The sequence below is a fragment of the Doryrhamphus excisus genome, linkage group LG18 (assembly GCF_037039965.1).
Source record: "Doryrhamphus excisus strain RoL-2023G ecotype Guam linkage group LG18, RoL_Dexc_Guam_v1.1, whole genome shotgun sequence".
Lineage (NCBI taxonomy): Eukaryota > Metazoa > Chordata > Actinopteri > Syngnathiformes > Syngnathidae > Doryrhamphus > Doryrhamphus excisus.
The window spans coordinates 15,850,824-15,866,073 of record NC_136374.1 but is presented as its reverse complement, the minus strand read 5'-3'; the positions used below and the strand labels follow the sequence as shown (position 1 = coordinate 15,866,073).

Sequence of the window (15,250 nt, the reverse complement as noted above, 5' to 3'; positions counted from 1 at the left end):
AATTAATGAAAAAATAATGAAATAATAATAATAATGAGAAAAATAAAAATAAAAAATAAAAAAATAAAAAATAAAAAATAATTGAATCTATAAAAAAATGTTGGTGAAGCTGTTTTTTGTTTTTTATTTATTTATTTATTTATTTATTTGTTTGTTTGTTTGTTTGTTTGTTTATTATTTAGTATTTTTCATTTTTCAGTTTTTAGTTAAAATTTAAAATTTTTTAAAATTAAAGGCTATTAATTTAAAATTTTAAATTTTAAATTTCAAATTTCCAATTTCAAATTTAATTCAAAAAAATAAAAAAATTGATAACTTTCCCACTTTTGTACAGATTTAGTAGAGATACTAGTAGAGATACTAATAGTTTTTTTTCCTCAATCTATAAAAAATTGCCAGAATGTAATTAATGAAAAAATAATGAAATAATAATAATAATGAGAAATAAATAAATAAATAAATAAATAAATAAATAAATAAAAAATAAAAAATAAAAAATAAAAAATAATTGAATCTATAAAAAATATCATTTTTTTAGGGGGGGCTGAAGCCCCCCAAAATAGGTCTAATGACGCCACTGATGAACCCAAAGATATAAAAAAAGAGCCTATGAGAAGTTGTGAAGGCACCTGTTGATTATTTTCTTTTTTGCTCTTATAGCAATCCCTTATTGATATGATATGCGATGCATCTGTCATACTGTAATCTTTCATTTTCATTTTTCAAAAAATATTTTTGTAAATCCTTTTTTGGGGCTGAAATCAGGTTGTACAACAAGCTGCAGAGTTTTGGCACGGATGATTTTCTCTTTCATCTGTATTTGTTTTATAGCCTGTTTATAGCCAAATATGCATCATCATAACAGAATGTTAACGTGACTAAAGCTAAATTAGGGCTCAACTTGACGGTTGTGTTTTTCTGTTATGATTCTGTTATGTTTTCATCCAGTGTGTCTGAAACCGGACCAAAAATAGACAAAAGCAAATGTTGATTTCCATGACATCCACTTGAATTAAAGTAAGATCATTTTGCTAATAGTCAAAATTCAGCTGTAATAACGCTCATATTTAAAGTACAACAAAATATCTTATCACCTCCTCGGTTTATTCTGTCCTAAACAGATGATTTATTTTGTTAAAGACAAATAAATGTTATTTTATTGCATTTCTGTCTGTTGTGTAAAAGACGTTTGCAGGAGCCGCGTTGGGCGGCCAGCAACACCTCTACTGTCATCATGTTTGTTGTGCTGACGCTCTGCTGTCGCCATGACTCATGCCGATGTCACTCTCACACCCCCACATGGAAACACCCTGACCAGATACACCAAAGCAAAGCATGCATGAGAACCTCAAGGAGAACAAACAGGTGTGTGTAAAAATGACAATTGTTAATATATCACACTGTGAGTTGCACGGTGGTCGAGTGGTTAGCACGCAGAGACACAGAGTTTGCATGTTCTCCCCATGGGTTTTAACCAGGTACTCCGGTTTCCTCCCACATTCCAAAAACATGCTAGGTTAATTAGCGACTCCAAATTGTCCATAGTATGAATGTGAGTGTGAATGGTTGTTTGTCTATATGTGCCCTGTGAAACAGTTAAAGAAACTGTTGGTTAAAGTTGGTTAAATTGTTGGTAAATTTAATATAAACTATAATATCAATATAAAATATAATAAATAAAAAATATAATATATAAAATATAATAAATCATAATAAAATTTATAAATAATATAATAAATAATAATAAAAATCTATAATAAATATGAATATAATATATTCATTCATTCATTCATTCATTTTCTACCGCTTTTCCTCACGAGGGTCGCGGGGGGTGCTGGAGCCTATCCCAGCTGTCTTTGGGCAAAAGGCGGGGTACACCCTGGACTGGTCGTCAGCCAATCACAGGGCAGATATAGACAAACAACCAAATATAATATATATTTTAATTTAAAAAAAATAAAATAAAAATATAATTAAAAAATACAATAAAATATAAGAAACCATATTAAAATTAATGAATAATAAATAATAATAAAAATATAAAATATATAATAAATATAAATGTAATATATAATATATTCATTCATTCATTCATTTGTCGCGGGGGGTGCTGGAGCCTATCCCAGCTGTCTTTGGGCAAGAGTACACCTTTGGCAAGGTGTACCTTTGGCAAGGTACACCCTGGACTGGTCGTCAGCCAATCACAGACGAACAACCAAATATAATATATATTATACGTATATAAATATAAAATAAAAAGTTGGTTAAAGAAACAGCCTCCGTTATTGAAGTAATGGGGCCAGCGCTCCTGATTCTGAAGGCTCTGGGAAGATTACATTGACATGGCAACACATAGGAGCTGAAATCTGATTGGACAAAATGCCAAAAGTCATGCTACAAATTCGGGATGAATTAATACAATTTTATGAAACAAAATACTACTTTCTGATAATTAATGTTAAAGCAAAGGTTGGTAATAAAAGACATCACACACTTGCAGTTCTTTCTAGTGATTATGAAAGGACTAAAGAGCAGAAGAAGGCAGACAGTCATCAATCTGCTGCTAATTAGCGACTTCATTCTCCAGGCTTATTCTTAGCGTTGGTGTTTCCTCCTTAGCAACACGGCGCCGAGCAGCTGACAGCTCGCTAGTCAGACCTCCTATGTAAACTGGAAATAGTCCTAAAACGAGGCATTCAAAACCTGCAAGGTTTTGACTGAATTGGGACTAGTCTCTCTTTACTCGTTCACTTCCTTCTACTAACTAAATTAAAAAAGGAAACCAGTTAATATGTGTTACTTCAACTTGTATGCGGCCATGCAGTACCAGGAACAGGGTGTGATAACAGCTCTCTCCCTCCCTGCTGTGTTGAAAGCAGTTGTCGTTGTCGGACATTTCTTGTTTTACATCACACCTAAGGGTGTCACGAGATTAGCACGTGGCAAGATTTCCTGTTCAGAAAAAAAAAAATTAAAGATTGTAATTAATCACAAGGTAAATGAAAATTAACTCGATAATGTTCCCTTTTATTTGTCTCTCACCACCAAATAGGCAGAAAGAGGGTTTATTCTTGTGTGTACAGGTTCAGAACCTACACCAGGCGCCATAGTTTGGACACCCCTGAAAGTCTAAAAATAGAATGAACTTTGGCCCATAAAACACTACTTAACTGTTAACTGTGTACTACTTAGTTTGATCACTAGGTGGCTCTACCATCTTCATTCATTCATTTTCTACCGCTTATCCTCACAAGGGTCGCACGAGGGGGTGCTGGAGCCTATCCCAGCTGTCTTCTACACCCTGGACTGGTTGCCAGCCAATCACAGGGCACATATAGACAAACAACCATTCACACTCACATTCATACCTATGGACAATTTGGAGTCGCTAATTAACCTAGCATGTTTTTGGAATGTGGGAGGAAAAAACGAAGTACCCGGAGAAAAAACCCACGCATGCACGGGGAGAACATGCAAACTCCGCACAGAGACGGCTGAGGGTGGAATCGAACTCGGGTCTCCTAGCTGTGTGGCCTGCGCGCTAGCCACACAAATTGTATTATTATTATTATTATTATAGTTGTCATTCATTCATTCATTTTCTACCGCTTTTTTTTCACGAGGGTCGCGGGGTTGCTGGAGCCGATCCCAGCTGTCTTCGGGCGAGAGGCGGGGTACACCAGCCAATCACAGGTCTCATAGACTGTATACAAACAACCATTCACACTCACATTCATACCTATGGACAATTTGGAGTCGCTAATTAACCTAGCATGTTTTTGGAATGTGGGAGGAATACCGGAATACCCGGAGAAAAAACCCACGCATGCACGGGGAGAACATGCAAACTCCACACAAAAATGGCCGAGGGTGGAGGAGGGGGAAAAATTGGATTGAAATTTCTCACACAACTCAAAATGCTTAAAAAAACAACCACCATTTCATCAAAAATAATAGTAATAGTATAAAGTAGTAAAAATAATAATAATAGTCGCCACTTGCCATGTTACAGTTCAAATTTTGAAGCTTCACATTATTATTAGTTTTTTCATTAATTTTCTACCGCTTATCCTCACGAGGGTCGCTGGCGTCCTGAGTACCCGGACAAAACGCATGCACATGAACATGCAAATTCCACACAGAGATGGCCGAGGGTGGGATAGCTACAGGGTCTGCACGCTAACCACTCGACCGCCGTGCAGGCCCGGTTCTCCCATCTTGAACAAGGCCATGTCTCCACAAAGAAACCTATCACAGAATAAAAAATAGGAAGCGGAACCAGAAATGGCGGAACCGAAGAGACAAGATCAAACAGATGATTGCCGAATTAACGCATAATGTACTATTAAACACGGACTCTTCTGGAAACTGACATAATGTAAAAGAAAAGACAACAACAATGTGGAAAATAGAACTAAATGCATATCAGTCATACTTTGTCTCTGTGGGGGGCGGCGGGGCTGCTAGCATACACACACAGCATGCACAGCGCTTCATGAGGAGCAATGCAAGATAACGCCTTAGAGCTAGGAGGGAAACAGACACTTGCAAAGCCAAATTCCACAGCAGGAATATTAATATTAATATTCTGGGTCAACACAAATGAGCCAGTATGCTAAATATATTTGAACGCGAGAACAAAACGACCTTGCCTACAAATCAAAACCACACTAGACTACAACTAAAGAGCCTTTGTTTCCACTTGTCTATTTGTCCACTGTCAGTAAAATAAAACCGTCCAACACGTCTATCGTGTATAAGTTCGGAGGCAACTAGGTGACATGGTTATGGAGATGCTGCAAGAACTGTCCCCTGGTGGTCGTCTGTCCGGGAAAAACCGCCTGACAGAAGTCGCACACGTTAGATTGCAGCGCCACGTCGGACATCAGCAATCTGCCCGACAGACTCGGGAAGTCAAAACTGAGGAACCTTCTTTCTGTAAAAGACGTCTGAGACAAATACATCAGTGATTAAAAATATGGTACCCATAGAGTCCATTAAATGTGGCCTGCTTACTATCATGGCGTCCTGATGATGGTGGTTGTTGACTGCACTGGAAGGATTTAATGAAGACTGCTTGGAAGAGTTAGTTTCTTCTGATTTCCCATCAGGCACCTTTAAGCAGAGCTTGGACATATCTTCAGTCAGGAGGTGCGACATGTTCACATCAGACTTGAGTGCTCCTGTTGGAGGTCCCTGGAAAGGAACGGAGGTACACTGGAGAGAAAGGTCCCCCTCTGGGGTACCTGCAGACACACACTTTTTAAACATATTGTCATGCTCTGCAGGGTAGTGCATTTTCTATAGTGTGCTTCCTGCTGGGGGTAGTCTACAGCCGCATATTGTAGCATATTATTTAAGAATAATATGAACTGACCTTTCTCTTTTTGCAGGGCTTCCATGAGATGGTGCAGCAGAGCAGCCTGCCTTAGACAAAGCGATCTGAGGTGGACAAACTCCTGATAAAGTTGCAGGTACGCTTCCTCCATCTTAGCTCAGCACTCTGCAGCCATGCAAAGAATCACATGTTAAGGAGCTTTTTTACATTTTAGCAAGTGAGCAACAAAAAATTTTGGTCATTACTTATAATTACTAGTTACTTTCCCCAAAAATAATTGAATTAGGAATGCTTGTCATTGTTTTATACATGAAATATATATAAACTTTGGGAAATATTCATTACAGTAACACATTAACATCACTGCAAAGATGACTTCCAGAAAAAAGGTAGACTACACCCTGATTTGGTCGCCCGTCTAGTTCGTACCACTGTACCTTATAAAGTGTCCAGCATACTGTACATAACATTTACTCGCCATACGATCAGCTGCTGCAGCTCCAAGAAAACCCTCTCTCACCAGGGCAGCACAAAAATGACAAAATACAAATAAAGTTTTGTATGTGCGTGTTTCTCTCAAAGCAGAAAGTGTGCCACTCTACACTGGAAGATAGAAAACGGGGAAGTGGCTGGTGAAAAAATAAGGAAGTGAAAAGTATTTTCTTAAAAAGGGAACGTCAGCCGTCGTCATCGTTTTGTTCTAATGTGTGGTTTCAACATCATCACGCATGATCTGGGTTACACACGGACAACTATCCAAAATATACATGCAAGCAAGCATGCGACGACACAAATCAGAACACTAAACCTATACATTTTGATGGGCAATGCCGTTCATACATTAAATGACGAATTTAGCAAAAAAAAATCAAAACATGCTAACTGTTAGCATGCTAGCATCTAGCCGGATGGCACTCTATAGCGAAAGCGTCAAGGCGGTTCTACAATATCCCTGCATCACGCCATGTCTGTATCGGCCTTTAGATGTGAGGAATACAGCTAAAATGTTAACATGCTAAAAGTTAGCATGCTAGCAGCAAAAGTGCAGTGAAAGCATTCTTACATCATGCCGTGTAAAATAGCCAAAATTCCTAAATGCTAACAGTTAGCATGGTGACACCTAGCAAGATAGCACTAAGTGGCGAAAGTGCCAAGACAGTTCCATAGTGTCCATACATCATGCCATGTGTGTATTTTCATTTAGACATGCGTAAAAAAGGCAAAATGCTAACTTGCTAACATTTAGCACGGTAGCATCAAGCAAGAAAGCACCAAGTCCCAAAAGTGTTAAGGCATTCCCATAGTGTCCCTACGTTACGCCATGAGTGTATTTGCCTTTAGACATGCGTAAAAAAGGCAAAATGCTAACTTGCTAACATTTAGCATGGTAGCATCAAGCAAGAAAGCACCAAGTCCCAAAAGTGTTAAGGCATTCCCATAGTGTCCCTACGTTATGCCATGAGTGTATTTGCCTTTAGACATGCGTAAAAAAGGCAAAATGCTAACTTGCTAACATTTAGCATGGTAGCATCAAGCAAGAAAGCATCAAGTCCCAAAAGTGTTAAGGCAGTCCCATAGTGTCCCTACGTCATGCCATGAGTGTATTTGCCTTTAGACATGCGTAAAAAAGGCAAAATGCTAACTTGCTAACATTTAGCACGGTAGCATCAAGCAAGAAAGCACCAAGTCCCAAAAGTGTTAAGGCATTCCCATAGTGTCCCTACGTTACGCCATGAGTGTATTTGCCTTTAGACATGCGTAAAAAAGGCAAAATGCTAACTTGCTAACATTTAGCATGGTAGCATCAAGCAAGAAAGCACCAAGTCCCAAAAGTGTTAAGGCAGTCCCATAGTGTCCCTACGTCATGCCATGAGTGTATTTGCCTTTAGACATGCGTAAAAAAGGCAAAATGCTAACTTGCTAACATTTAGCACGGTAGCATCAAGCAAGAAAGCACCAAGTCCCAAAAGTGTTAAGGCATTCCCATAGTGTCCCTATGTTACGCCATGAGTGTATTTGCCTTTAGACATGCGTAAAAAAGGCAAAATGCTAACTTGCTAACATTTAGCACGGTAGCATCAAGCAAGAAAGCACCAAGTCCCAAAAGTGTTAAGGCATTCCCATAGTGTCCCTACGTTATGCCATGAGTGTATTTGCCTTTAGACATGCGTAAAAAAGGCAAAATGCTAACTTGCTAACATTTAGCACGGTAGCATCAAGCAAGAAAGCACCAAGTCCCAAAAGTGTTAAGGCATTCCCATAGTGTCCCTATGTTATGCCATGAGTGTATTTGCCTTTAGACATGCGTAAAAAAGGCAAAATGCCAACTTGCTAACATTTAGCATGGTAGCATCAAGCAAGAAAGCACCAAGTCCCAAAAGTGTTAAGGCAGTCCCATAGTGTCCCTACGTTATGCCATGAGTGTATTTGCCTTTAGACATGCGTAAAAAAGGCAAAATGCTAACTTGCTAACATTTAGCATGGTAGCATCAAGCAAGAAAGCACCAAGTCCCAAAAGTGTTAAGGCAGTCCCATAGTGTCCCTACGTCATGCCATGAGTGTATTTGCCTTTAGACATGGGTAAATTAGCTAAAATGCTAACATGCTGTATGTTGTATCGCCTACAACACATTTTAATAATATTAGCAATCAGCAATTTTTTTTTTTAATGGTTTCTTCTTTTCGGCAAACTTCAAAGTTAAGATAGGATTATGTTTGAGCGCTTCAGGGTCACTGTTACGTCTGCTATTCAGATAAATGGATAGATATGATCCAGTACTTGAGGTTGATACTGGTTTAAAAATAACCGAGAGAGTCCTGTGGGTGGCAGACTACTTTTACTGACATCCATCAACTTGAGGAGAGCACATTTTGTCTCTTGCAGCCTCTGAGTTTTTACAGTCAGCACCTTATGATCCCACTGGACTGCCAGTCCACTTCACTTATGTAAGTCTCATGGGCATCCTAATACTGCTCCACTCTAAGCACAAGTCTTTTAAAATGACTTCAACATTCATATTGCATCAGTAAAGGGTCTTAAAGTACTGTAAATGTTTAGTATTTTGACTTTATTTCTGGAATATCTATATACAGGGACAGTAATAGCTGGTTAGCTAACATTAGCCAACTATGTATCTGTGCGTACTGTATGTGGGTTTACTCCCACATTCCAAAAACATGCTAGGTTAATTGGTGACTCCAAATTGTCCATAGGTATGAATGTGAGTGTGAATGGTTGTTTGTCTATATGTGCCCTGTGATTGGCTGGCCACCAGTCCAGGGTGTAGAAGACAGCTGGGATAGGCCCTCGTGAGGATAAGCGGTAGAAAATGAATGAATGATAGCGTAAACTGTAGCGTGGCAAGGGACGACTGTATTATTTTTGATGAAATGTTTTTTGTGTGAGAAATTTCAATCCAATTTTTTCCCCCTCAACTTTAGTCCTGTGCACAAGGAGGTAAAGAAAACAATGCACCCTTACTGTGTTGCCCGTGTAATGGTAATAGAAGTGGTAATGGTAATGGTTTAATTTCATTTGAACATGCATCAGATTACAATTGAATGCATCCCATAATCAGCTCCCAGTTCCACATGTCCAAAAGGAGTAGGAAGAAGCAAAACTTATTAAATCCTACCCCTCCATCTGGTACTTTTACAATCAGTAACTGCTACATTTGTTCACTTCCTGCTTTCCTAATGTTATTTAATTTATTTAATTAATTCATATTTTTTGTCACGTACCGAAGTACAAGGTCATATGATTATATATTTATTATATATTTACTATTTATTATTTATTATAAATGTATTAATTTATTAATATATGAAAAAAAATTGTTTTATTACTAGGGGGTACCTAGCATTAAAACATTTATTTATTAATTACTGAATAATTTTGCCGGAAGAAGAAGCAAAGCTTTTTAAGTCCCACCCCTCCATCTAGTACTTTTACAATCAGTAACTGTTACATTTGTTCACTTCCTGCTTTCCTAATATGATTTAATTAATTTAATTAATTCATTTTTTCACGTACCAAAGTACGAGGTGATATGACCATATATATTTTTATATATTTATTATATATTTACTCTTTATTTATGATTTATTATAAATGTATTAATTTATTGATATATGTAAAAAATGTGTTTTATTACTAGGGGGTACCTAGCATTAAAAATTAATTTATTAATTACTGAATAATTTTGCCAGAAGAAGCAAAGCTTTTTAAGCCCTACCCCTCCATCTAGTACTTTTACAATCAGTAACTGTTACATTTGTTCACTTCCTGCTTTCCATAATACAGTTTAAGTTTTTTTTTTGGTTTTCATTTATTTATTTATTAATTTATTTATAATTTTTTCTTCTTCTTTTTTTAAATAATGTACATTGTACCGAAGTACGAGGTGATAATTGGATTGAAATTTCTCACACAGCTCAATATGTTAAAAAAACAACCACTTTTATTGTGATTATTTGAATCATCACCACATTTGTTACACAACTTTATTAGGACGGCCACCCCTGGTCACTCTCCGGCCACCCCACTGACCATCAAGACGATTCAGGTATCAACTTGCCTCTCCTATGTGAGTAATGGTCTCATTGCACCCCTAAACACCTCATCACTGGTGTATATATGCATTGTTTTGGAGCGTTGTCAAATCAAAGCAATATAACTTAGCGTTGGAGCAGAGAAGCTAATGAATGAGGTAGTGCAAATGCATAATACACCTTAGCATGGCTGTTAGCATGAAGGCTTTTGACACGAAATATTTGCACTTCTATTTTTAACAGCTGCTCTTGTTTCCAAGGACTTGTTTCACACTTTGTCACTAGCACAGCTACTGTAAGGCCATATTTCATATACGGTGAATATGATATACTTATAACACACATATATGCATAGATGATGCATTCAATTTATTTTAGGCGAATGTGTTCATTTGAATTGTACGCAGCCGTTTGTGTTATCCCTCACACCACCTATCGTGTTTGCTGGTTTGCACGCCATGTGTTTGCTCTGACCTTGAACCCCCCCACCATCACTTTACACTTGATCCTTATGTTGGGGGCTCTCTGAAATGTGTGTGTGTGTGTGTGTGTGTGTGCATGTGTGTGTTTAGTGGGGGTGGCTTTGCTGTGAATAACTTCTGGGCCAGGAACACTATCCGTGCTGTCAATCTTGTTTTATAATTGTAACATTCTCACATTTTCTGGCTGAGCGGAAAGAAGTTTCCAACATAGTGAGATGCACATACAATCTCACACACACACACACACACACACACAACAAGATATCCTTCGGAGTTCTCATTGTGATTCCACAGCAGCAATGGCAAGCTAAGAATATCTATAACTAATGTTTTAGTTCACTTCATTAGCTACACCTGTACTAATTACATTCCAAAAAAAATGTGTTCGATTCCACCCTCGGCCATCTCTGTGTGGAGTTTGCATGTTCTCCCCGTGCATGCGTGGGTTTTCTCCGGTTTCCTCCCACATTCCAAAAACATGCTAGGTTAATTAGCGTATGAATGTGAGTGTGAATGGTTGTTTGTCTATATGTGCCCTGTGATTGGCTGGCCACCAGTCTAGGGTGTAGAAGACAGCTGGGATAGGCTCCAGCACCCCCTTGTGAGGATAAGCGGTAGAAAATGAATGAATGAATTTCTGGCCTTTGTATTGAGTTGTGGACTCCTGTAGAGCGGCTACACAAAGCGTTCTATTTCTTCCAGGATCTGCACCTATTCAGCTGTATTTGTTTGGATTTCGTGGTACCTGTGAAAACAGTCTGTTTTTCAACAGTCACACTGCCCAATGCATGGAAAGTCTAGAAACTATTGAAAGCATGTCTAATGACTTCGTATTGTTATTAGCATGTCTTCCTAAGCATTAGCATTAACATTAGCATGTCTTCCAATTACTGTTGCAACGACACATCATCAGTCAGGTAAAACTAACCTGTCTTACATGGTCTAAACCCAGCTCTCGTTTCCTGTCAGTGGGTGAACAATCCAAATCTGTGGCACCCCTTTGAGTGGGGTGCCACATATTTCCTTTCCAGTCATGTGAGAAAATGCCCCATTGGTTATAGGGATTATGGTATATGACGATATTTTGATATATGATAATGTTAGCTGGCGGCACGGCGCTCGAGTGGTTAGCGCGCAGACCTCACAGCTAGGAGACCAGGGTTCAATTCCATCCTCGGCCATCTCTGTGTGGAGTTTGCATGTTCTCCCCGTGCATGCGTGGGTTTTCTCCAGGTACTATGGGCACCACCAGTTGTGAAGTTTTGATTTAGTTTAGTTTTATTTAGTTATGTATATGTATGAGTTATCCTCTTTAAAATGATTAAAACACTGTACAGTTAATAAATATTAGGCGTCTGTGTGGCATTTGCATGTTCTCCCGGTGCTTGCGTGGGTTTTCTCCGGGTACTCCGGTTTCCTCCCACATTCCAAAAACATGCTAGGTTAATTGGCGACTCCAAATTGTCCATAGGTATGAATGTGAGTGTGAATGGTTGTTTGTCTATATGTGCCCTGTGATTGGCTGGCGACCAGTCCAGGGTGTACCCTGCCTCTCGCCCAAAGACAGCTGGCATAGGCTCCAGCACCCCTGCGACCCTCGTGAGGAAAAAGCGGTAGAAAATGAATGAATAATGTTAGCTGCATCCGCTACACTATGGACCAACCCCAGTCAAGGGCATTACTGTCAAGCTATTAACTTTATATCCAAACATATAACAACAACCATTTAATAGGCAACGTGCAGACAGATTCCCAGCAAGCCATCCTCCACTGGAGAATGATAATTCACTTAGAAGTGAATACATTGGGGAGCAAAAGAGCTTTAGACGGTGATGTGGGGCGTACACTTATCACAGGGACGTCTGCCAAGTCATTTATCAGCAGACTCTCCACTGTGAGAGACAGAAAGGCCAGATCCAATTACAGAGGTTTCTATTGGCTCAACAATGGCCAGGCTATAAATAAACTCACACACAAGGGTTTTCCACACTCAATAACAGTACACCCACGCCCCAAACTGGTGCGCACGTGTACAAACATATGCGTGTATTGATGAATATGTTGTGAGACTAACGATGGCTATCTGCAGAAAAACTAACTGCTTTTTCTGTCGGTGTGCATTAAGGTTAGAGTCCCGAAAGATTACAAACAGTGGCACAAAACTACTACAAATATTTCATATTTAATACAGAGGAGTGAATACATGATTTGTATTATTTATATACATAAGCCTATCTCGGTTACGGTATTGTTTTTGGAGTCATTTCCTTTATGTGTGTTTCTTCCCCTTCTCCCTGTCCATTCTCGGCTTTGTGGCCAAGGTTCCAAACTCCGCCCAGCAACAAGCCAGCGTGCAAAAATCTGTGCCATTCTGCTGATATATGTTGCTCATGAGTTACATTTTTAGTTTTAATATGTTGCAAAGGCTGCACGAGGGTTGAGTGGTTAGCGCGCTGACCTCACAGCTAGGAGACCAGTGTCCAATTCCACCCTCGGCCATCTCTGTGTGGCGTTTGCATGTTCTCCCCGTGCATGCGTGGGTTTTCTCCAGGAACTATGGACACCACAAGATGTGAAGTTTTGATTTAGTTTAGTTTTATTTAGTTATGTATATGTATAAGAGTTATCCTTTTTAAAATGATTAAAACACTGTACAGTTAATAAATATTAGGCGTCTGTGTGGAGTTTGCATGTTCTCCCCGTGCATGCGTGGGTTTTCTCCCGGTACTATCGGCACCACAAGTTGTGAAGTTTTGATTTAGTTTAGTTTTATTTAGTTATGTATAAGAGTTATCCTTTTTAAAATGATTAAAACACTGTACAGTTAATAAATATTAGGCGTCTGTGTGGAGTTTGCATGTTCTCCCCGTGCATGCGTGGGTTTTCTCCCGGTACTATCGGCACCACAAGTTGTGAAGTTTTGATTTAGTTTAGTTTTATTTAGTTATGTATATGTATAAGAGTTATCCTTTTTAAAATGATTAAAACACTGTACAGTTAATAAATATTAGGCGTCTGTGTGGAGTTTGCATGTTCTCCCCGTGCATGCGTGGGTTTTCTCCCGGTACTATCGGCACCACAAGTTGTGAAGTTTTGATTTAGTTTAGTTTTATTTAGTTATGTATATGTATAAGAGTTATCCTTTTTAAAATGATTAAAACACTGTACAGTTAATAAATATTAGGCGTCTGTGTGGAGTTTGCATGTTCTCCCCGTGCATGCGTGGGTTTTCTCCAGGTACTATGGGCACCACAAGTTGTGAAGTTTTGATTTAGTTTAGTTTTATTTAGTTATGGGTATAGGTATGAATGTGCGTGTGAATGGTTGTTTGTCTATATGTGCCCTGTGATTGGCTGGCGACTAGTTCAGGGTGTACCCCGCCTCTCGCCCGAAGACTGCTGGGATAGACTCCAGCACCCCCCGGAACCCTCGTGAGGAAAAGCGGTAGAAAATGAATGAATATGTAAAAGAGCTTTGGAAAACTCTAGTGTATGGTATCATAAGATACTGCATGCTAAGTGTGAAACATGCATAGATCACATGACAAGCAAGCCGTATAAGCATTGCGAACATAATTCCACGTGCAGTCGGGGTGTGCGTGAATGCTGAGTGTTACATGTCAGCGCAGAGTTCTAAAGTTCACATGACACTTTTCTACATTTGGAAAAAGATGCGATGAGGACCGCTGGGGTTACGGACCCTGCCCCTCATCTTCATCAAATCTCACTGGGGTGAACGACAACACAGACAGTGAGCCACTCACCTCTGACCTCACATATGTTCTTGCGGATCAAATGTGTCTGTTGTGGCTGCAAACTCCCCCGTTCTCTTCCACTACAATCCTTTCAATCGGACAAACTCCACGTGGCTCATCACCTTTCAGCTGCCAGAAGAAGAAACATGTCAGTGCAAGCTAACTTTCATATTCGCTCCTGCACTTTTCTACCAATTTTTCCACTCTGTCTGCCAGCGGCACCAGACGCCCATATCTCGGTGTACGGTCGGATCAAGTGTCACATGGGCCGGTGCAGTCTGGACGATGACAGCGGCGCAGTGTCATCTGTCATCTGCTCAGTATGAAAATGCTTGGCTGAAAAACAAGCAAGAACTGTTTTTGCGTTGGAGAGATAAGTTGAGTCGTGAAAGTTTATAACTTTATAACCCCACCGTCCATTCAGTAAATCTGATTACTGTAAATTTCGGTGTATAAATTCTCCTTTACTTTTAAAACTACTTTGTCTACTAGTGAGGAAACGGTAGCTTTTTCTTGGCTACTGTAAACCGTAGCGTATAACAACATTTAACACAGTCTGACTCACGGTGACGTCTGAAAAATATCACTAAATTCATCACACAGCAACTTAACAATTCAAAGGTGTACCTAAGATACAGACATGTACCAATGTGAAGATGAATTTTTTTTTTGCCCATAATGTGTCTGAGCAATGCATTCATTGGGGTGCTGCAATTACATCAGCCTCCCTCTGGGCTCTGGTCCCTCTGGGTCCCTCTGGTGGAGAGAGACAGTATTGCAGTGCCAGACATCCACTTTCTATGCTGCCTGTACTCCAATGAATGCGTTGCTCAGACGCTTATTTACTGTTTGTCTTAAATGACTTATTTTTTATGTCTATGATATTGAGTACTACAGACGTAAAGCCGATAAAGCCGATAAAGCCGATAAAATATGACAATTATCACTGTCAGCCAGGCTTCCATTGCTCTGTAAACAGACCCACAACCACTCTGCTTTGTCTTCCAGTTGAGGTCCCTATGTTTGAGTCCCTATGATTACCGTAATGTCTCATATAAAGTATCACTGGAAAGCGCAGAGACTCTCTCTTCAGAGACCAGTGGAATTATTTTGATACTTCAAGCC

General features: G+C 39.3%; 1 protein-coding gene across 2 annotated transcripts; it reads right to left on the bottom strand.

Annotated features, from left to right (window-relative positions):
- Positions 1-4,181: 4,181 nt before the first annotated feature.
- On the bottom strand, positions 4,182-14,491 carry LOC131106204 (uncharacterized). 2 transcript variants are annotated; one of them, XM_078798589.1, is made up of 4 exons: positions 14,135-14,491; positions 5,378-5,503; positions 5,017-5,246; positions 4,182-4,949 (listed from the first exon to the last, which is right to left on the bottom strand). In XM_078798589.1, exons 2-4 carry the CDS (start codon positions 5,487-5,489, stop codon positions 4,773-4,775), a joined length of 519 nt encoding a protein of 172 aa, XP_078654715.1. In that variant the 5' UTR covers positions 5,490-5,503; positions 14,135-14,491; the 3' UTR covers positions 4,182-4,772. The 2 variants fall into 2 exon arrangements, with proteins under 2 accessions (XP_078654715.1, XP_078654714.1); XM_078798588.1 differs by lacking the exon at positions 14,135-14,491 and adding an exon at positions 5,776-5,941.
- Positions 14,492-15,250: the final 759 nt, after the last annotated feature.